The sequence below is a fragment of the Hippoglossus hippoglossus genome, chromosome 1, assembly GCF_009819705.1.
Source record: "Hippoglossus hippoglossus isolate fHipHip1 chromosome 1, fHipHip1.pri, whole genome shotgun sequence".
NCBI lineage: Eukaryota > Metazoa > Chordata > Actinopteri > Pleuronectiformes > Pleuronectidae > Hippoglossus > Hippoglossus hippoglossus.
The window spans coordinates 17,536,992-17,561,626 of NC_047151.1; the positions used below are offsets into that span (position 1 = coordinate 17,536,992).

The 24,635-nt window shown below is 42.3% G+C and overlaps 1 protein-coding gene across 4 annotated transcripts in view; it reads right to left on the reverse strand.

Moving 5' to 3' along the window:
- The window catches only part of dlc1 (DLC1 Rho GTPase activating protein), an 85,863-nt gene that overhangs the window by 21,148 nt on the left and 40,080 nt on the right, over nt 1–24,635 (reverse strand). The window contains exon 1 of one of the 4 annotated variants that reach the window (XM_034584085.1): nt 23,891–24,271. The exons of 2 other annotated variants lie outside the window; for them this stretch is intronic. In XM_034584085.1, coding sequence (XP_034439976.1) covers nt 23,891–24,020 — 130 coding nt within the window. In that variant the 5' untranslated portion in view covers nt 24,021–24,271. Of the gene's footprint in view, nt 1–2,534; nt 2,844–23,890; nt 24,272–24,635 lie in introns of those variants that run through there. One more of the 4 variants, XM_034584091.1, reaches the window with a different exon arrangement.

The following is a 24,635-nucleotide window of genomic DNA, read 5'->3' on the forward strand; positions in this document are numbered from 1 at the left end:
CGCCTCCTCTGATCTCTCTGCTTATTTCAACTGCTCGCCCCTTCTCTTCTCTCCTTTCCTGTGGCAGGAAATTCTCACAATTGCCTGCCAAAGTTTCCCTCCATCGCAGGAGGCAGCGGGGTCTAGCTTGGCTGAGTCTGAATGCTCAGCTCCACTGGGAGTTTGTCAGCAGCTATAGCAAACAAAGGACGCTGCAACCCACCTCAAAGGCTGTGCTCCCTACATGGCAAACTGGAGGTCAAGAGTCTGAATACAGTTATCACTGGAGCTGGGTCTTTGAAGTAGGCAGATTAAGAAGAATGCTTGACTAACAACTGTTGTGAATTGAGGTGGCTTATCTGGAATTACCCGATCATCGCTGGGTCCCAAGAGTGCCGACTGCAAAACCGCCCAAAAGGCAGGCAGAGGATTCTTATCAACTCCAGGTCTGAGTGGGTCATTCTGAAGGAGCTGCAAAGTGGGTCTAGACAGGTGATGTGATAAACCAGCCCAGACTCCGCGGCTCAATTGTAATCTACAACAAGCAACGCTAGGAGTCTGGATGCTGCCAGTGTTTGTCCTTCACCTTGGAGGTGACCAGGACGAGCTGTTTGAGGTGCCCAACTTGAAGAACATGTTTACCAATTGGTTCATGATCTAATACTTTGGGAAACAATTTCACGAATGATCACAATGTCTTTAACAGCTTGTGTCTGTATGAAAGCATTGAGAACAACTGGAGATAACAGGTTTTTTTTAATGTGTCCAATGTAAAATCCCTCTCGTACTCTACTGGAATGCAAAGACAGACGATAACAGATTTTTTTTCCTGATGGGTATCATATTTTGTGATTTCACGGCTGAGACAGCTGGCTGTTCGCTGAGAAGGCCTGGCTGTTGGCTAACTGAGACGCTGCCAGGAATATCACCATCTGGCTGGCCTCAAGCTATGCCCCCTTGACACACACACACACATAATGAGGTTACAACCATGACCCATTCCAGTTATCTACCACCAGCCGGTGCAGGCACGCATGCACGGACACATATGCATGCAACCACACAGCTGGCCCAGATGGATCATCGCAGAGCTAACCCCAGAGTCCCCTCTGCTCCCTGATGTCATATTTATTCTCACACAGAAGGCCCTGGCTGAGGATCAGGTGACCAGGCCCATTCAAAGCCCCTGATAAGCTTTCCATGGCCAGACAACGGCATACCTGCCAGGACCTTCCCCCCTCTTGATTGTTATCTTTTCTACAACAGATCCCAGCACAGCTCGGTACCTTCAACACAGGGAAGGTACATGTGAAAATGAACATATGTTTCTCCTCACAGGACATGAAGAAACGGTGTGCCAGCTGGATGTAAACCTTTCAGATAAGGCATCAGCTCACATCCTGCCTCACAAAAAAAGCCGATGAATCACTCTTGTTTGTTCACCTCTGCCCCAGCTCTACAAACTACCTATATCTATCCTGGACTGAAAGATATAGTGAGAAGGCTAGGTAACCCCTGTATGGGACTTAGTAGAAGTATGGCCACAGTGACATATCTCTTCAATAGCACAATTGACCTTACAGCATGGTGGCTGGACATCTGAGTGTCTTTGAGCCTGTTGTTAATGGTTATATGGCTCAACTGAACCCCACTGCAGCTCATATCTGTGTCAGACCTGAGGCAGCTGATAAGGAACCATGTGTTGGTTTAAACAGTTGAAACAGTTAAGACAAAGAGCCAACGGCCACAAATCAACTGAAGTCTACCAGTGCAGGACAGAAATTTGACTTTTATACAGCCACAACACACATCCCCTAAAATATTCCCTGTTGGCAAAAGGTCGGAAGTCAAGCAAAAGGCTCAGACAGTTAAAACAAACTGGAGGCACTGAAATGGCCTGAAAAGTGTCACAGACTGGTACTATACCTCGTGTTAATCTTAAAAGACACTAAATACGACTTAGGCAGGACATTACGGTTCACGACCCTGTCTCCACACACCGATCGAAGTTTCATTTAATCCTATTGAAACCTTCGAGGGGAATCGTGGTCCGCTACAAGACCTTCCTGAGTCTGTGCGTAAAATGATTTTCTCTACGCGAAGAATTGTCTTAAAATCAGGAAAACATTATACATAGGGTCGTTTGTAACTTGTGTAATATACAATCAATATTTAAACAGGATATTCAGTAAGTTTGGATCAGGGCTGGGGACATTTGGAGACGCGGAGGTCTGCGTAAAGCGGGGGAGATTTCTTATCTGACAGCCCGCAGCGTTGCGCGATAAAGACGATTTAAAGAATGTTTTACTCGAAGGTAAAATTCAAGCAAACCTCCAGACTCTTGAACATGTACAGTAACTTAGAATAAGCACATGGTAAAGTACAAATTATCTCGAGAAGTAAGCTATGTTTTCCTGGACAAACAGGAAACCGCTTGATTGTATGGTCACGATTTGGCTAGATTTTACGCAGGAAATCACCGTCCTCATCACCAGCCACCAGTCATTTTCATTGATTGATTTTCTCGTGGTATTGATATTTTTATTAGGACTTACGTGTTAATATCATTTTCAATGTCTCGGTGGCGACCAGCCTCGGCTCTTGGCTGCGCCCCGGCAGCCTCCGACTGTCCAGTCAGCTCTTACTCCACTGCTGGGGACGAAGCGCGCATGATAAATCCAGAGCAAAAAGAAAAACTCAAAACTGTACAGTCGGCTGCACGTGTCGTCTGATTGTTGCACGAGACAGTAAATCCATGGTTATAATGTGATTTGCAATAAAAACAGGATTCCGGGATTTCCGACTGACTCCAGCTCAGTGCGCCTCTGAATGAAGCGCTCCGCGGCAGCAGGAATGTGAATGGAGAGTTGTGTGATTCAGGCTTTAGGAATGGGCAGCTCTGCGGTGACTCCACCCCCCCAGCCGCTACGCTGCTTCAGCCACCCCCCCCTCCCTCCGATAAGGAGCTGGAGACACCCAGGTCCACTCAGGGTAAACCTCAGCAGTCCATCATGTGCAGGGGAAAGTTTTGAACGACTCCAAGACAGATAAAGACGGATCTTATTTTGCCTCAGAGCGCGTTGATCATGGCACAAAGCTGCTGTATTTAAATGGTGGTCTAGTGCCTCCTGTTCCTCTCATATGTCTTGTTTCTCCCATCATTTTATCTATTTTCATTGTCCCTGTGTGTGTGTGTGTGTGTATTTATTACGAATTTCACCTACATAAAATCGAAGGTGAATCTCTGGCTCCCTGGGATTCCCCCTTTATTCATTCCATCCCCTGCCTCGTCTTGAGCCTCAACCACCTCCCGTATAATAGGCTGCCATCGACTCGGAGGCTGGTGCCGTGTTTGCATATCATTAGAAAGCAGTGGAGACAACTGAGAGACGCTCCTTTGTGACCCGAGATTAAGTCTGAAAAGCGCAAGTGGCACGGTGAATAGAGAGCTGCTGCAGGTATGGTAATGCCTGTGGCTTTGCCTCATGCTCCTGACGCTCAGGTCGACTCTGCAATAACAACTCATTTTCAGAGGGTGGGGGGGGGGGGGGGGGGCAGGTTCTAGTAAGTCATGATGATAATCAATTTGTTGGAAATACACTCTGATGACCATTTGAAACATCTAGAAAAAAGTGTCAATGTAAGGATTTTAGGCAGCAATTACAATGACAAAAGGAGAAACCTATACCTCAAGGCTATGAATTCGTATTTTCTGCTTTTTATCTTAAAATCCAAGCTGTGGTTTTGGATATATGATTTAAAATCTCATTAAAATAAAGGCTTGATGGTAAAACACCTAATATAGTTTTCCTGTTCCCCCCTTTCCTCTTCTAGGAAATGTTTCATCGACGGTTTTTCCTTCTCAGTGACCATCGGTATTTGGCATGAGTTGACTGTGTTATTGCCATAGCAACACACAGGTGCTAACAGGGAAAGAGAGAAGTCACCACGTGGCAGGGAAACGCATGAAATCTAAAGCTTGAACTGCTGGAGTGGGGGAGAGGATGATGCAGAAAACCCTGGCTGATGTGCAGTCTGGCTTTTGGCTGTAGTGCACCCGCCCCAGCTGACAGAGGAGTCACATGTGATTCACCCAGAAGAGATGCTGCACGCTGCCAACTTTCAAAGAGCGCAACATCACGAGTCTTTACAGAGCAGGCATTCATAAGAGGAGACACTAATCATTTCCAATTTTTTGCATGCAATTCTGCTGTGTCATCACACCGATTCTTCACTAGTTATCACAATTATCTGACCATTGATAACAAGTATGGTTTGATTCTGATGCCATGTTTTAGAGGTCCAGAAAAGACATTTAAAGACACAGGATTTTCCATCTGTGTTCTGTATCTGTAATTTATGTGGCAGTACTTATGGCACCACAAAACCCAAACCATGAATTCATTTTAGTTATTGGTGCAACATATATGACAAATAGTTTAATGGGTTTAACAGGAAGGTAAACATCTCCGGCATCTGACCCAAACTTAACTAATGCCACTATATACTTGTGTGTATAGCGTTTAGCAAATAGATACATAGACATAGAGCCTGGCATATTTCTTTAGTTGTAAAAAAAATGATTTACAATTTTGTCTGTTTCATATTTTAAGTAAAGTGATGTGATTTCCCCAAGCCTCTTATTTTCACACATACTTCACATCTGGAGCGACACAAACAGAAACAAAGCCAATGACAACAAAAAGTTCAACACAGCAGCTTGACAAATGTACAGTCAATTGTTGAGGTTAAGTAAAGCACACTGTAAGTACTATGTCAACAGATAAACACCAAGATCGGTGCATACACAGGTTCAGAGAAAACGTGACCTTGTGCTCATGTGGGCTCATAAAATTGAGGAAAACATTTCTATCCTAAATCTGTAACCTGAAGGAAGATACGGATTATAAAAGGCTGTTAGTGTGTGTGTGAGAAAGATATGGAGGACACAGAGAGAAAAAAAGCAACGACAAGGAGAGATGAAGAGAGATTACCAAACAAGGCCAAATCCCCGAGTCACAATATCCGACCACCCAGAGGTTGCACCCAAAACCCCAACCTACCCTCGCCAGAGATGGGTCAACCACCCTCCGCAGACAAGGGGGGGGGGGGGGGGTCACGCTCTCAAGTTGTCTTGTGGAGATGAGTACAAAATAATGCCAGCGGTTGTTGATAAATGTGTGTGGTAAAATGTGAGAGATCAGACGAGCAGACTGACACTGCTGCCAGTTGCTTATGGGCAAATGAGTGTGCCTCGACAATTTTCATTCATCAAATCTTGTCAAGAGTCAGGCGCTTGTTTGGCTCGTGATACGCATACGGATTAAATACACGCATATAATAAGGGCTTTGGACAAAAGAGAGGAAATGCAGAGATGCATCAGTGTTACCACAGACAGACACAAGGGATTAGAGCTGGTATTAAACATAAGGAAAATGTTGGAAGGGGAAGATTTAGTGGATTATTGCGTGATTCATATAGTCAGTTTCACTCATGTCTCAAGCTGTTCTAAATGATCACATCTTATATATATTGAAATAAAAGTCCAGGTGTAAAAGCAAAACCAACCACAAACATTTTATTGTAATAAAACGGGCCTTGTTAAGTTGTTGCTGCTGGGTTTGTTGGGTGAAGCTACTGTTGTAGGTTGTAAACTTTACAGTGTCACCTCTGACCCCAAAACACAGAAGGAGGGACCAGAGGAGAGAAATGGAGAAAGTGAGAAAGAGAAATAATTAAAAGAATTTATAACTTTATAAAGACACAGATGAAATGAAGAGAAGACATTGAAAAAGACAACAAAAAAAAGGACAGAAAAGAGAGAAGTAGGAGGATGAAGATGAAAGATTCCCCCCCCTGCGACGGATAGACCTCCTCTGGGTTCGCCTTGGGGTTTACGCTCCCCTCTCCAACCATTCCTAACCCCAAACAGCGGGGCCAGGTGAGGGTCAGCGGACGGACGTGTCAGTCCAACACACACACAGACACCCAAGGCAATGTCAACAAAGACTTGAGACAAAGGAGATAACCAAATTATGAGTCTGCAAAGGTCACAGTGGCCGTCCTATAAAACAGATGAACATGTTACGTGTGGTTGTGTGTAAATGTCTGCAAATGCCTCGACTCTGATTTCTTTATGGTTGATATAGTTTCTGATATAAAGGCCAAAAAGATGCACCACTGGCAGGTAATTACAAACAGGGAGGAGAGGAACATTTATGTATTTATTACATACTTTTCACTGTTTACTACTTTACTTGGTGCATGTGATTGTATTTTATTCAGAGGCAGGGTATAGAGGGATAGCAACTTTTATTCTGCATCTAATTGTCAAAACTTGGATCTAAAGCCTCCCGTGATAAGCTTGTGTCCTCTCCACTGATGCAGTCTGAGATAACGACTTTAACTGCTGTGTGAGTGAGTGAGTGTGTGTGTGTGTGTGTAAGCAAAAGCAAGTGGGTGAGTGAGAGGGGGGACTTAATCTTTTCATAACAGGAATCTCTAGAAATAGCTCATCCATGGTCTTGGGGATCAGCCCAATAAGAGACTGATTATAGAGAAAGAAAAAGAATGAGAGAGAGAGAGAGAGAGAGAGAGAGAGAGAGAGAGAGAGAGAGAGAGAGAGAGAGAGAATGTGCCTCCACACACACACAATGGTGAGGAGGAAATGCAGGGAGACAGAGGCCTGGACCAGCACACACACACACAAACACACACACAAACAAAGGAAGTGTGAAGCAGACAGCGGGCCAAATGCCTCGCCGACACCCTCTCCGGGCTTTGATGGACTGACCACGATCACAATAGAGACAGGAGCCTGACACACACACACTTAAACAAACAATGAGTCGCTGCTGTACCGCCATATACTTTTCATCCATGATGCTGTGGTTCTTTATGTTGGATCATCTGCTTATCATTGAAGTTTCACTCGTCCAACACATGCAGCAGTGATGGTCTTTTTAGACCGTGCACGAGTACACAAAACAAAAACGAACTCTAAAGCAAGAAAAATGAACCACTGGACATCGGCTGTGTGCAGGGTTAATGGGTTCTTATGAGTCTTGAGTGTGGTTTTGTCTGCGTGTCCACTCACATTTAGTCTGCACAGCTTCCCATGTTTTAAATGAATGTGACTTAACTGAATAACAATTGCAAAAAAACACCAACTTTCAATTTCAATGACACTAAGTAGGTTTAAACATACAGTTGTAACTTCGGCGGCAAAACAATAAGAAAAGACCTAGTTTTTATTGGATTTGTGCATCTCTCTTCAAAGTATGTAAATCAACTCCACTGTACATTATTCTTGCTAAATGTTTCTGTGCACAAGAACTAGTGTCCCACAACAAACCTGTAGATGAATAAGATCAAGATCAGCGTGTTCATATACCTGGATGGATCTTTAAGCTCTGACGCAAAATGACTGGTGGAATCTGTGCTATCAAAAAACTCTAACTACGGGGACATTGGTACATTGGCATCCAGAGTTTGCAGAGTTCTTAAATCAGTTGGCTGTAAATCTTTTGCTTTGAGCATCAGTAACATCCTAAAGGAGTTAAATCACTGTTTCTCTGTAAAGCACAACCATATGTGGCTCCTGCTTAACCTTGGCTCTTAGACAATGGAGGGGAGAATTACTGGCCAACACTAATGTGCAAATGCTAAAGCAAACAGTGTGTAAGTTAACTCATACACACACATCTGTACACCTACACACACAGCATGCAAGTGTGTGCAAAAACAGTCACTGGTTGTAGACTTACAGAACACAGATTGCATAATTCTCTAGAAGATTATATTTGCACCTTAGCAGCCATGCTGCATGCAAAGTAAATTAAGAGCTAAAAATCATAATATAGAATTCCTTCTCTTGCTACTGAAATTCAGTGAGAAGGTGAAAGTATTTGGATTTTCTTTACAAAGGAAGCTCTGGATCTCGAAGGAAATCCACTCATCTCACGTCTTGAACAAGATAAAGGAGCACTTAGAAAGAACACACACATTCACACAGCTCCAAATTAGAGCTCATATTTTTCTTATTAGATATGCTTGAGGGAAAGTAGCTTAGTGAAGGTTTCGCTTGAGGCAGCGAGAAGGATGGAAGAGGAATCGCAGAACCAGGGGGCAATTGTTAGAGATTTTGGAAAAGGACAGAGCGTGCGTAAGGAAAAACAACCTGACATTTAAAGTTGTATTTAGAGGATAAAAAGAGGGACGAGTAAACATGTTATCCACTAAAGTTTGTGAGATGATTTTGAAAATAGGATAATGTGAAAAAAAGAAGTGGAAACATCTATTCCAACTTTAGAAAGTTGTAAAAACTACAGTGTTTTTTCTTCAGGTTGACATTAATCTCACTGCTAAAAGACTCAACAACATTTACAGTACAGTCGTTATTTAGTTAAAGTGAATGAAAGAAGTTGGTCTTATTTATTTTTTACAGGATCCAACACTGAAGAGCGTTTCAGCACATAAAAAGTCACGTGTGTGTGTGTGTGTGTGTGTGTGTGTGTGTGTATGACCACATTTTTCTAAGAATTACAAGAGGGGGAGGTCTGATTGGGAAACCAACATGAATACTTGGAAAGTGGCTAATGATGCCAACCAAATGGCTGTGAAATAAGAAACACAGCAACATTTTGAACTGTGCTGTACTGCCTGGAAATTTCCAGAATTCCTCGTCCAAACTAAGTGAGGTGTAATAATTATAGTTTAGAATTAATCTGTGCTTCACGCTCCCTGACTTTCTACACTAAACACACTGGTTCATTGACTACAATTCAAACACTTTAACGTCTTATTTGAACTATATGACTTTGATGGTCACAAAACCACCAAGGCACCATTCCTTACTTTCATCACTCAAATACTAACCTTAGTTAGCAAATGTAAAGAGAAAAATTCAATCTCGATCCCTTGTATAACATTTAAAAACTGGATTAGCACCCAGTAGAGTACATACCTTCACCGAGGCCCAACAGTCCCCTTAAATTCAATCAGGCTTTACTTTGGCAAAGGTAAAAGCACCATCCCCTTTATAAAGCCAACATGGAGAATAAAATATAGAAAAATACAAATTTGAACATCTACAAATCTGTCCGCTGATAAAGATCATGATACTTCCAAAGGCTTCAGAACAGTAACTAAATGGCCCTTCAGGTGAGACTGTTTTGTCAATGACTTGCTCTTCTGCTTTGATTGCTCCCGTCTGTGTACCCATAAAAATAAAAAGACTCAAAACAGACGAAACGCATTTTAAAATAGTCTCAAGTCTAAATAAATAGGTTCATATAAAGTAAATAAGTGTGGAAATGGTGCATTTATCAGATTTCAGATTTTTTTTTGCTCCATAACAAATCTACCTACGGGTACAAATAAAGTAACCTTACCTAACCCAACCTAACCCAGCAGGCTGTTGCATGGATTTGGACTCATTTAACAGATGACTGGTTTAAAATAATTATTCTTGAACACAAATGTAACGACATGAGCCCATAAGAATGTATGGTCTGTTGATTTTAACTGACATAATGATGAACTGCTGTGGATTTGGACGGAGTTGGCATACAGTCGGAGGAGCAGGCATGGGTGTCAAACGTATGCCAGCAACCTTTCAGCAGCAGTGACTGATGGGCCCTCGGGTGCGAGATTTAAGTTGCATCGAGATGACGAGCCCTGGAGGGTTACGGGTGCATGAATGAGGAACAAGGTGGGGATGGATAAATGTTCTATTTGCAGGGAGAATGAAGATATATGACATCAGGGTGAAATAAGTGGGTGGGTGCGGCAGATGCCTGTTTTATTCTGTTTGTGTGAGTGGTATGTTATTATCCTGTGCCTGTGTCCTGCATGTGCATCACCATACGGAGGTGTCCAATAACACCCATGACAATATAAAGTGCACAATTCTCTTTCCCTTTTGTGCTTTCTTTCCTGTTTTTGACTCCTGTCACGGACTCCTGGACATATGAAGACCAAATTCCAAAGTCACACATGTCCATTCTATCTCTCTGTCTGCAGAATCAGCCAGTGAGTAATGCAGGAAGTTCACGCTTTAGTCTTCCCTGTCCTGACCCATGACCTCCTTTGAACCTTGACCTCTCGCAAGCCACGTGACAAACCGTGCAGACATCTGGGCTGTCATGACAAACACAAACCAGGTTCATCTGGGGAGATTATCGCTGATCCAGAGGCTCCTTTGGCAGAAGAGCACGGAGCAGTTTTGAGTTTCAGAGTGATTTCTACCAGCTCCCGACTTCATACGGCGTCTGAGTCTTGTGCTATTTCTCAGCAGATAAGAGGAGAGAGAGCACAGCCGCAGATAAAAGAGAGATGGGATGAATGTCAGACACACCATGACAAATCCTATTCCAGAACTGAAAGAAGAAAAGAGATCAATGCCTGAAATCAATTCAAAAATTCTTTTCATCATTGTTGAATATATTACTTTTATAAACCTGATATAGTGATTGAAAGGTTTCTACTCTTTGGATACTAAACCAAGAATCTACTTACAGTGACTTAAAACATGTGATTTCTTATATTCTGATTCATCCTTGAGATTAAAGGGCTTTTTGCTTTGTGTGTTGGTAATTTTCTGCCCTTCACTTCTAGCCTGACAAATCCCAGCAGGAAAGCGGACATCAGGCTGTAAATATTAACTCATTCCTCATGTGACAACCCTGACCTACTAAACTGGAGATGGACATGAGACTCATGCGCTGCCGTGCAAACCTACGTATTAAAGTAGCTTTTTGTAAGCGCTGACCAACAAGGAAGGTTTTTGATTATTATTATAAAGAGCCTTAGTTGAGTTGGAAAAATCGAAATGTTTGTCTTTGAGCACTGCTGACCCATATCCAGTGAATAAGAATCTAAGGAATTTGATGTATAAAGCCAAATACAAATAAGCAGAAGGGAGTCTGTTTGTATGTCTAGGTGCGTTGGGAGAAAGTGGCATCTTTGGCAGTGGACACAAACTCACTGTGAACGCACTGATATCCTGGTTTAAAAGAGGGCATGGTTGAATAGTAGGACACAGGGTCAAGCAGTTTATTCAAATAAAAATGATTAATTGATAATATTGAGGAACTAAATAGCTTTGGAGTCAATTCAGATTTTGGTACAGGGGCTTCAGTTTTCTGTGGTGGTACATTTTCTCTGGTCACTTAAACACTTTATGTGATTAGCCCTGATGCCCTGAGTCCTGCTTTAGCGTCTGACTGTCTCTCCGACACTGAGACATAGCTGGTTTATTTACTTTAGGGGCTAATGGACAACACTGATGGCCTTTGTGGATGGGGGTAGGGGTGGGTTGGCTGCTTTGGGTGATGAACAGGAGCTTCAGTCAGACCTGTGTCCCCCCCCCACCCCCTCCCTCATCCCACTGCTCCTCATCGGCCCCAGTGGGATGATAGCTAAGCTCCTGAGGAGGGAGGGGGACTAATACTCTCCAGCTGGAGGTTGGCCACAGTGACAGGACCTCCATATGCCCAACAGATTGAGCTGTGGCTCTCATCGCTGACCCCTCTCTTTCCAAGACTGATGGAATGGGAGTGGACAGGAAACTTAAAACTGCAATGCAGGAGAGACAGGGGCACAAAGGCAGGAAAAGATTCTGAATGACAATGTCATTAAAGGTTTAATCGGCCAATTTAAAAATGTGATCACCCAAAGGAATTAAGATACATCAGCAGGGATCCTTGAATGACGCAACACAATTTCGTACCAATCTATCCATATAATTCACTACATGCGCGAGATGGTGAGACAGGCATTACCCAAATCATTAGAACTCATCTTTTGGGAAGCATCGATATCTGCACATAAGGGAACATTAAAAAACACTCATGGTAGTGCTATACAAATTCAGCGGATCATTAATGTCTATTCAGACCTTAATTGCAATTCATGAAATTGTTATTGGAGTATTACAAACCAGGCTAAAGAAAACAGACAAGCAAGCAAGCAAGCAACCAACCAACCAACCAACCAATCAACCAATCAACCAACCAATCAACCATTGTATGAGCCACACCACTAGCACGGCTAAAAATGGACTTTGGAGAAGAAACTAAGGCTACTTTAAAATCTACTTCATGCTTGGATAGTTTCCAGTCTTCCCAAACTATGGACTGGAAACTGACTTAAGGTATATTTAATGAAGTAACAATAAAGAAAAAACATTGTCATTCCTATGTTAATTGATAATGTTTTGCATTTCACTCAAAGGTACATCACATGATACCAGTGCAGGTCACACACACACAACTGTATTTTCTACAAACAATGGTCCCTGTTTTCTCAGAGGACAACAGAGTTCTTATTATACTTGTGTTGAGATGATATGGCCACAGAAAGATCAAACTACATCATTGTCTAAAGTCAAAGAAAATGTCTAAGGCCTTTAAGAACCATAAAAACAAGACAAGCTTCCTCACATTTAGTGCTGCTGGCTTAAAGGCAATGAAGCCAGAAGAGGCTGCTGGGTTACTGAGTTCGGCCTTTATTCAGCCGCAGGTCGAGGTTTTGAACTCCATCCTTAAAACGGTCATGCTCACGAAGCTTCAGACAGCCGGGCTTTTCTAGCTCACATTTCAGTGCAAGCATACTACTAAGAGCCACTCAGGTGGTTAAGATGACAGCTATATTGACCCTGCAGAAAGACAGGCCAAGAGAATAAAGGACCCAACATGTTTACCACTCATTATGTTTCAACAGAAAGCTATTTGTGGAAGGGACAGACACAAACACAAGAAAAGAAAAAAGGTCTAATGTCAATCAAACAAACCCTCATTTTCAAAACATTTTCAGAATGTCTTGTTCATATCATTACAGACTTTCTGCTTTATTTTATAGCCAGGGAATGAACAGGGATTTTGTTAAGAGGAAGAAGAGGGAACGTTTGTGACCCGTTACGGTTTTTAGCCCAAGAAATGTTGGGCAGACATTAAGTTCACTGACCCTGACCTCAACCACACACACACACACACAAAAGACATTAAGTTGTCAAAGTGTCACTTAGCCAACATGCTAATGCTATGCGCTCCAGTGCTTGTATTATACCAGCTGTAAGGAGCTAAAGTGGAGGTTGGCCTGAGCACAGAGGGTGACAACACTCAGCCAGTGGCCTTGTGTTCACCCATTCAGGGTGGCAAAGGGGTTACGATCCCTGAGTGACAATGAGGTGAAAGGTCACCGGCAACAGCTCTCGATCAGAAGGAGAAAGGGACATTAAATGGCTACTTAGTCTCAAGAGAGATTATGTTGAACACGTTGGAGATCTGTGTTGAAGTTGGAAACATAACGTAAAATTTGATTTTGGCCACATCTCTCTTTGAGGTACAGAGACAGATCAATTAAAGCTCACAAAACGCTGGATGAATTTGATACTACTTGGTGATTGTCCAGAGAAGAACTTGTGATGTTGCCTACAACAATCTTTTCCTTTGAGATTCTTAAAAGCCCAACAGTGGCCTAAGGGCATCAATAACTCCTTCCCCAGACGCTTACAAGAGCAGCTGATGTTTGGTGCTGTTCAGCTCCAGGCTTCTAATCCAATCCTTACTGACTGATAATCAGACGATTCTCAAAATGACTCAGACATGTCATTTAGTTAAATATCACGTGTAGTCGGCAGAGGTGTTTTGTGATGGCCTCGTCATAACATTTAAGACATGCTTTAACAGATCTAACACACTGCTTCGAAGACAGTGCAGGTGAAGGGGATATTTTGAAAATGGTCGTCTTGCCGGTTCCGTTTTTGTCTGTGATATGTTCTCAGCTGTCAGGGGTCTTGAAGTCCTTCCTAACACAATGATAAATGCAGAATGGAAAGTATGTGGAGATGGAAAAACAAAATTACTAAACCCGATGATCCACAGCGGCTGTTGACCTCCTCATAAATAAGAATACCAGCCTGTTTCCTGCGTGGAGAAAATTAAAGGTCACGGGCCAGGTAGCACATGAGGTGGAGGTGGGATGTCAGCCAAGCTTCCTGGAATGCCATTCTGGAGACCAATGGGTTACCTTCACAATTTCCTTCAGCACCTAATAATGTAATCAATATTTGGAATCTGCGAAGTAAATGATCATTAGGGCTGGGGCGACGCGTCGACCTCATCGATTACGTGAATACGTAGATTTGCGTAACATGCGTCGACGCGTCGTAAGGAAGGTGGCTGCACACAGTCAACGCATGGATTCGACCTAAGAGCAAGCTGAAGCAAAAAAAAAACTGTTTGTATTTCGATGAAGTCTTGGACACCATCTTCTCTTCTGTCTGATCATTTATAGGTACACACACACACACACACACACACACACACACACACACACACACACACACACACACACACACACACACACACACACACACACACACACACACACACACACACACACACAGTTGTGTTTATGAATGACACTTCACTATTTTAAACTATATCAAATATCAAGGTCTGTTATGAAATCTGTGTTGGGTCATCCCTATATTTCTCATTAACTTTTTGTCTTTTTACAATAAACACGCTAAATAATTAATCGTGGCGAACTGCTTCAAAATTTGATGGGTCAAAAATACCAACAAGATTAACTTAAAATCTCCTGTGCATTGACTGAGTAAACAAAAAATGGCGAACCCACTGAAACCTAGAGGCAGACACTCAGGAAATGAAGGCCCTCTGGAGAGTAAACAAACAACATACCATGAGATCAGGCACCCCAAGAGGCAGTTAAATCACCTGAGATGAGACCGTCTTAATGGGGCAACAAAACTTGTTCTAAGTACCCATCTGGGATAAATCCTCCTGGAATGTAGCTGTTTTACAACAAATGACCAGTAACATGTCGTCATGCCATCTTCCTATATCATCTCACATCTCAGGTCCCCGGCAGTGACAGGTACTAAAACTGACGACCTTGGGCACCAAGTATTAAAGACAGCTTTGTCATTCCAAAATTGTGTGAACATCTTCAACATCTCCATATGGACATAAACTTCAGCTCACTGTTATTCTGACCTCTGTTTACCATCTTCCCTCAGATGGATGTGCCGTCTGTGTGTGCATGAAGAAGTGCCCATACCTCCTCCGTGCACACACAGATGGTCAAACACTCTCAACGTTATACTTCTTTTTTTTAAACTAGAGATCTGCATTTACATTTATGATAGTGATATACATGAATGCACCCCCCACCCTCTATTCCATGTTTTTGGAGAACTTTAGTCAATTCAGTCTCAGGCAGTGAGCAAACCACAAATCACCAAACCCCCAAAGCACAAATGGTGTACACTGACAATGTGCTGCTGATGAAGTTAATGTCCTCTATGGGACCCAATTGTGCAAAATAATCATTATTTGTAGATGTTGTAGTTCCTCCTCAACTCTCTTCCCTCATCTGTTTTCTCAAACCCCTTGCGTTTTTAATTTCAGCACTACCAATAAACACTGCTTAGAGCAGCACTCACACCAGTTCTGCTGAGAGAGGGAGGAAAGGTGTAGGAGAGGACCGGCCTGAATGTCTGCAGTGTGAAATCAGACATTCTCGAGTGCCGAGGCAGGAGTGAATTCCACAGTGTGTGCAAATATTTGTGCGCACCACTTTGGGAATCCCAGATGCCAAATCAGGAGTTCTGTGAGTGGCGGCTCAGTAAGGATCTGCGCCCCATCGATGTCTGATGTCAATGGACACTTGAAATAGCAAGCTCATTGTCCCAGCTCAGTTATACATGGATGTTTGGGTCTGTCAAGGAGCCTAGTGTTTGCCCAGGTTCTGCTCTGCAACAATCACACTACCTTCCAGCAGCATGAGTGATACGTGGGAATTGAAAGGGACAATGAGAAGTCAAGAGCGTGCGTCGAGTGGGCTACTTGTGGTATTGCTGAGAAGTTCAAGACGTCTCACTTCAGTGATGATTAGGGAAAAGAGAATCAGAAATGAAAGAATGAGCTGATCAGCATTCTGCTCACAAATCAGCAGACTGAGACTTCACCTACACACTCATAGTGCTGATGGCTCAGGATGTATGCTGTGTATTACTCTCTCTTTCTCTCTTCTGATGGGTTTAAACAATGTCCACAGTAAAGAAAAAAAAAATTATGAAATGAGATGATGCTGAATGGTCTGAATGGCATTTAAATTGGAAGCTCAAGAGCTGCTCACCGGATCAAACATCTCTTCATGGTTCAGACTTCTGCTAAAGACAGACAGACAGGCAGACAAGACAGAAATTGCTAGATCAATAAGACAGAGAGGAGTCTTATGATGAGCGAGTCAAAAGAGGCATTGAGTGAGTTCATGTGTTAAAAGGAGAAAGTGAGAAAAGACTGAAGGACAGGGAGCGCGGTAGAACAAGCAAAGTAAACAGGTTTGGCGTGAGCTTTCTGGAGTCACTGGGTTTAGCAAAACATTCCAGAGTCTTCGAAACAAGCGGCCTTGTGAGTGCACAGGGGCAGAAACAAGGGGGCTTTAAATCACTGAACAGGAACAGCGTTGAAGGACTCTAATTCAATCATAAATATCTCCCTCACACCCACATGTCAAGTTAAATGACTACCAGTCATGTAAATAACAGCAGGATGAACAGTCAGTGTCACCTGGACAAAACTGCAAGGACAATAAGGTTCACTTACATGAATCAACTGGAGCAGACATTATATAGTCTGTTAGTACAGTGGTTTCTACATTTGACATAGGTTTTTGTAAATATAAAGTCTAATAATCATTTTGGGAAATTTGAAACTGAGAAAAGCCATCATTACACTAACCCGCTTAAATCATACACTGACAAAACATAGCATGGCTATCTAGAGAACCCTTTTGGTGATGTATAGACATGTTCTATTTATTATTAACTCATGAATGTGCTAAAAAAAGTATATATGTTACAACAACTAAGACAACAAAGTCCACAGAAAATACTCAAAATATTTTTCTCACTCGATAAATGTACTGAAAAAGACGCCAATGTGGGCAAGAGGATGTGTAAGGGTGTGACACTGCTGAAATGTTTGGAAAAAGGTGTAAGTGACAGAGAGTTTTATTTCCAAGGAAAAGAATGAACCCTCTGACCTAGATACACTGGTTTCTTATTATGAAGTAGTTATGTATTTCTGACTATTAATTTATAGAATGTTATTCATTTATAATTTCAATATTCTCCTTCCTGAACAAGATACAAAATAGGTTTTACTAACAACTCAAGTGCTAGGTTAAATAATGTAAAATATACAGTGAAAAAAAACACAGTTGGGAAAAGACGGATGACGAGACAGAGAAAATACAGTATGTCCCTGGCATGTGTCCCACAGTCATGTCTGGTCGAGCTTGACTGTAATCTTATAGTGCACACACATGCATGCTAACACAGTAAAAGAGTCTGTGCAAGCTTTTAGGTATGCCCTGAATAACACACACTTACACACCCACCACACACACAGGCTCTGTGTTTTTATGACTATTTTCAGTAGTGGCACACTTCACTCGTGAGACGCTCATGGACTTCAATAATATCTCAGGCACAAACAGAGATGAAAGGAAAACTGTTCTTGGCCTACTTTTTTTATATCCTCATGACAGGATGGGATTTAGGCATGAAAGTAAGACAGTGGTGCAGTTCATCTGCCTTGATAAAATAATAAGGAGGTGCTATGTATAGACACACAAACTGAGCAGCAATGACCTACATGTGAAGGCATACTGAAACGTGATGTGCCGACGAATCGGTGCCTAGAGGGAACATAGCAGGCACCTTAAGCTCATGTGACAGAATAGGCTTAATGTGCCCAAATTAAGCCAATGCAATGATAAAGTATCACAAGCAGATCTGTTATAGGAAATAAAAGACACCCAAAAAGATTCAGCCATTACTGTTGTGGTCTTAAAACACTTTGACATCAAGATGTAGATGGAAAATGTCTGTTTTTAAGAGATGGAAATGTGCTGTGAGAACTTACAAGATCGCACAGGAGCAAAACCACAGTATGTGCCACAACCCAACTAACAGCTAAGGATAATGAGTTGAAAAACAGCAAAGAAAGCCAGCCAGGGTGTTAAAAAAGGGGGTTACAATAAATGAGCACAAGTTCTGTATTGTATAGTTTGATTCCCAGCAGTTAAAATGCTCTTTACCCAGACCTAAATCAATCATAGACACCCTCATTACCTCCTCCGAGGAGGTCGTGCTTTCATTGCTGTTTGTCTGCCTGTTAGCGGGGATATGCAAAAACTACTGAACCTATTTTATTTAAACTTGGTGGAAGGGTGGGGTATCGGCCAAGGAAGAACACTTTACTTTTGGAGAGGATTCGATCAAGAGGACAGACTTTAACATTGCGTGTTGGGCGACATGTGCAGTGTATTCTTTCTTTTTTTTGAGAATTTCTCAAGAAATACTGCAGAGATCTTGATGAGAAAAAGCAGGCACACTTGGACGACTGATATATGAGTGTGTGCAATTTGGTGCAGCTTGGCTGAATTTCAGGGGACTTGGCGGAGGTATGCACTCTACTGAGTTCCATCATATTTGTGGACATCTGCAGTTAATTCTTTCATTTTCAGGCTTAATCACTGATTAAGCTTCGGGCACACTGTCCCTTCTTTGTGTGAAAGTATCTTGTTGAAGCTAATTTGTTACATGGTTGCCTGCTGCATTTTCATTCAGAGATCTCTACTGATGTCACAGTGGTGCTCCCTTTCTGACTTCCTCTTTGGGCATCCCTGAGGCGTGAAATGGCCCCGCTGGGTCCCTGTAGAGTCCTATAGGGCCACAATAGGCCCAGGACATCTGTGTGGTTGAACAGTAGGCAGGGCCCGAGTACACCGGAACATGTCTCTGGACCTCCCACTGGCCTGCCCTTAAGCCCCAAACAAAGGCCTGGTCGCCACTTAACTATAACACATTCATGCACAAGCAGGGGAACAAAGACACAAATACACACTTGAATGCTGCCACATAGGGATTACAAATATGTTTTTGTAAATCCAAACATTTTATGTATTGTACTCACATGTGTTTGGGCAACACAGTGTTATGACCTTCATGTTTGACCAAACCAATACATGGAGTCCTGTTTTAAAACTCCTCATTAGGAGCACACAGGCTCTACAGATGGAGGTCATCTGGTCCACACCAATTTAGCTGAGGTGGTTACCTGTTGATATGTTGGCAATTTCATCTGGTACAAGGCAGGTTGTTGTCTGCTGTGCTTGGGTAGTCATTATGTGGTCTGAAAAGGCCAAATCTGTGCCTACCAAGATTGGTGGAGGGGCATAGCTGAGGGTGTGGTGATGCAGATTTGGTAGTACAGTGCAATGTTGGTATTCATTTTGGCATTGCATCGTGGAACCACTCAGATTTAGCACAAACGCAGGCAGTGTGCGCGCTTTTAGACAAATTCTTAATAAGCATGTGTGTATATCCTGAATATATTACACCATCGAGATCTTTCACAATGTTAAAAAAGTGATAACAAAAAATTATCCTTGATCCACCCCCTGACCTGGATTCACACCAAAAACTTCACTCACCGACCAAGAGTCCAGTAGTTTTAGCGTAATGTTGTTTACAAACAAACCAACAGAAGTACAGGGGTGAAAACAGTACTGTACGCAGCTTGCAGAAATAATGCCATGAAGAGTTTGTATTTATCAGTTAATTTCATGGAAAAAAACTCAACTCAAAAAGATTGAGGTCCGTGCTTGTGCCCACGTCCCTAACAGTTTAGCTCACAGTCTTGTTTTTCAGACTAAAACAAGTGAATATTCGAAGATGCAGGACATTTAACTGTATTAGCAGCTGTGCTTAAGAGGAATTCCACCTTTTATTCTATCGTTCCCATGCTAATGCTGAAGGACACAGCGAAAAACAGCACGGAAGAGAAAAGTGCAAATCCTGAACCCAACGAACATTTCTGTCAATGCAAAACAATTAGCTTTGTTTCCATTTTTTCGCAAAACAGATGATTTACCCTGAGAGATGTTTATTGAAACATTATAGACTGTATAGAATAAAATAAAACATAAAGCAAAAGCTTGCACTATATTATGCAACATCCCAATGTTTGCCCAAACATTCTGAGCCAAGATGAAATTGACCAACCTTGTAGTTCCTATTACCTTCCTTCACAAGACTTTGGAAAATGGACTGATTGACAAAGCTCTGGCTGTTATGCAATAGCTTTAGCTTGGTAGCATTAGGATTGGAATAATCAACTAATTAAGCCCCTCAGGTAACCAGCCAAAAAGTGGTGTAAAATGAGAGCAGAAATAACCACAGCTTGAGGCAATCCATGATTACATCACACTGCAATCTCAAAGTGGCCCTTCATTTCATAAATGAAACTCGACACAAACTGAAGTTTTTCTATAAACATGACATTTAGAAAGACTGTTATGCAATCTCCAGGTCATGGAAAGCAATTAAGTGCAAAGCAGGAGGGTGAGCACGTATGCGAGTGTCAGGTGGGGAAAAAAAGAACATGTCGTGCAGAAGAAGAAGAATTCATGTGCTGAGAGCAGTTGATATGATTTGCTGAGCAGCTACTGTGCGCTCGCTGCTGAGCACCGGTGGGATACGTCTACTGAATTGTGAAACATCATGATGGAAGATGGCATTGGGGGGGTGGGCAACTAAGCTCCAATGATAATAACCATTAGCCAAACTCATGCTGAGGGAAATTAAGGGGATTCATCGTATCGGCTGTGACTGAATGATTTGACAAGAGGCCTAAATTAAAGTTTAAATAGTTTGTGAGAGAAAATCCATCACTCTGTAACAAAACATGAACAACTACAAGTAAACTGAGTGTTCATGCAGCTCCAAAAAATCCAACGGAGTGAGACATCTCAGCGTTTTGTGTCATGATTGTGGCATTTTCCAAACTGAACTTTCATTCTGAACATACCAAGAAATTAAGCTCAAAGATCTTTTAACCATGACTTTCAGGATTTGAAAAAAGAAGCTCATAAAAACAAGGTGTATGAGAGGAACAAGCCAAAAGTTCTATTAATTCAATATGTACGGGATTAAAGTAAGCAAGTAAGGATCGGACTCATTGTTGGCAGATACTCAATATTAGAGACCCAGATCTGGGACACAAAAACTTGATCAGGACATGACTTGTAATGAATACAAAGTAATGAATATGTTTTTCTGCGATAGAAAATATTTTTTTCTCTAAAATGAGAGACATTGGATTTCTGGTGTGTGTGTGTGTGTGCGTGTGCGCGCGCGCGCATATGTGTGTGTGTGTGTGTGTGTGTGTGTGTGTGTGTGTGTGTGTGTGTGTGTGTGTGTGTGGCAGCTGCTGAGGAGCATTACACTAACCAATATTTTTTAATTGACTTTATTTTGTGTATAGAATGTCCAAAAGAAAAGCTTACAGGTAAATAATAGATATATTTTTGTGGTGCAAGTTACCTCATGATCACAGCTGATCCCAAATCTGTACGACAAACTTGAGGACTTGATTTGAGTTGAAAGATAAGATGACAGATTCTGTCGTTACTCTCTTGCTCTTGTATTATCTGCACTGATTCCAGATGCCCTTCGGCCCTTTTGATCCTATAGCGCAAAGCATTTAAAACAGAGCAGAAGACGTGCCACTCATTCCAGGTTCTGCTCTGTTCTAATGAGTATTTGCTGACTCAAAATATCAGTATTAGATATATACCTTCTATAAATCAATAGGCCAAATTGAGATTCTTCTTCCAAGATTGTGAAGCAACGAATCTAGCAGCATTAGAGGAATCAGGGGACAAGTCATCAATAGGCGTTGATGTTTGCAGGAAGAGAGAATCCTTCTCCTCTGGTAAACTGAAAATCTCCAAACTATTAATCACGAGCTGATGAAACGCCTGGACATCACTGCCTCAATGGTAAAGTATCTGTTACTGTTGGAAATTCATACCTTTGGCCTAAAGGAGGAGATCAGGAAAAAAGAGGCTGTCTGCTCAAAGCTTTGGCCTCTTAACTTCCAATCATACACCTTCACTGCCTAAAGAAACTCTGTCCTGAAATAGGGGAGTGGATTTAAGGGGGCTTCCAAGACAATAGCCGGACGATGTAGTGATCTATTTGATGACGTCTCCAGTGGACACTGAGCACAAAGACTGTGAGTGACATCTGTTTTTTGTCAGTGGATAATCTCAGTCTTCTGTGACCCATGTTTTCCCCTTCAGCTGTAAACATGCTTAAGTAAATATGTGATGTGCTCATAGGTACAAGGGTGGGAAGCCTCCACAAGGCTATTCGGTTTCAGGTTGTGTGATGCTGCACAGAACTGACGTGAAGTCTTTGAGAGCATGGTGTGTGACATTAGCCAATGTCATGCGCCCCAAAGGATCACATATACTCAAACCCTGTTTTCCTCACCAGTTAGCTCAAGACCATGACGTCATATTTAATTGGTGTAGTCTCCAATGACGTAAGGTGGAATCATATGTAAAATACAGCTTAAAATGTTGTAAAATCAATTCTAAGTAGGATTCATTCATTCAATTTAGGGCAATTTCCACACCAATACCTTTTAGCACTGTGTTTCATTAGAAGTCAAGTCTGCATGATGACAAAAATCCTGACTAAGAACATCTATAACTATCTTGGTACAGTACAATGTGTTCAAGCACTTCATGGCCAAGAACACGGATTTAATTCACATTGAAAAATGCCCAATCTCACGATGTTATAGAAAGAAAATAAATAGATTATTGGATCCGCGCCTGATCCGGATCCACATGCACCAAAATTGAATGGGTTCTGCCATGGGTCATGCCCCACCCCTCCAAAAAAATGCGATCAGTTGAGTAGTTTTTGAGTAATCCTGCTTTATGTCCTTGGTGGAGGTAATAGTGTTGTTATTTAACATTAATTGAGATCACAAACATTTCCCGTTAAAGCCATATTTTGCCTACACCTTCAAGAAATTGAGAAAGTGAAAAAGAGACATGAGTGACAAGCCAAGGGAGCAGTAATTAGATCCTGTCATAATTCTCTGACCCACTTTTCGACTCTTTCATGTGGGACAGTGAGCTATGTGGCAACAGCCTGAAACATCCTGGACAGTGTTTGTTGCTGGTTATTTATCACCTGGCTCTCTATACTTCAATAGAAGAGGTTAGGCCACAGGGCATTGACCTTTGGATTCAGTGAAATAACTGTTACCTCCTTTGAAATGAGGCGCACCAGCACCTGTACCGACTTGGAGGGTGTCAGGATTTCAAAGAGCCAAATGTCATCTCCATCTTAATCCTTAAAAATGATCATAACTCTCTTTGAAAATGGCTTGAGCCTGTAGATCTGCGACCAACGTTCTTCAAGAACATGCAGTCCATTTTCTTTGCTACTGCTTTTATAAGATAGAGAACTATCTGTATTATTTAGAGACAAGCTGCTGGAGCAGCTATAGCCAGGGAGTTGGAAGTGTATTCTAATGGATTCAGTCCTGCGTGTGGACGACCAGCTCATTAGTAATACATGGGGCCAAACTAGTAAGCAACTGTGGTGGAGGCAGGTAAGAGGGACAACTGAATTTTCAAGATCTGATATACTTAGAGAAATGCATCCATGTAACCACAGATCCACTAAAATCAACTGAGGTCAGATGCAGCCTATCCCTGCACCCATCAGCTGCGGCATCAACACATCCATTAAATCCTGTCTATTGATCTGACACGTCAGAGACACAGTTCACTTTACTAATGCCTTGCTGTGTGTTCTGTCTTCTCTCTGAGGCGATGACAATGCACTTTTATCCACCAGCTCTGCATCTTGCTCAGGAAATCTGAGACCTGACGTGCTTGTAGCACATTGTAACTACATGCTCTAGAAGGAAACATGGACACATGCAGTCTTTGAAAACATTGGCAAACACACATGCACACACTGCCATTGCTGTGGTCACTCACCTGCCAGTCGACTCTCTTGAGTGGTCTTGCTGAGCATATCTAGGGCTTTGGAGGTAGAGGACCTGATGTGGTCATTGAAGGACCTCTGCAGCAGCAGCAGCCTCATAGAACGAGACATGCCGATTAGCATCAACTAAAACGTACCTACGTCAGACTCCTACCTTCTCCCCACAATTGTTCAATTGTTGTGCTTTTGTGCCTTGTCAATCAAACCTCTTCCCTCTGCTCATATGTTCAGCAATTGAACCGCAATCCGACTAGTTTCTGCATCGATCCGATTCTGTTCAGTCCTCTGCACTGCTCTGGTTCCTGCCTCCCTCTCTTCCTCACTCTGTTCTGCTCCTGTCAAGAGCGTACACTCCCGTGTGCTGCAGCAAGCATCAGTGCGGTAACTGCTGGGACACATCCAGCCAGTGCTGCAATGCTCTCATATTCTATCCTCCCAGTGTATGTGTGCGGATGTGTGTGTATGTAAGTGTGAGTAAGTGCTTTCTGACACAAGCTCGAGTGCTCTCTGTGTGAATATCTGAGTGGTTCAAAGTCACGACTCACTTCTCTCCCCTGCTATCTTTTTATTTTATTATCACATATTTTGTACACTTCTCTTCTCTTCTCTGTCACCTTCCTCAACTCATCCACTCTATTTACACCTGCCCTTGTCTGTCTAGACACAGAGAGCATCAGTACCAGTTATATAACCCAGTGCCCAGGCAGCCTCCTTGTTATGAAGCTCCACCTGTCCTTG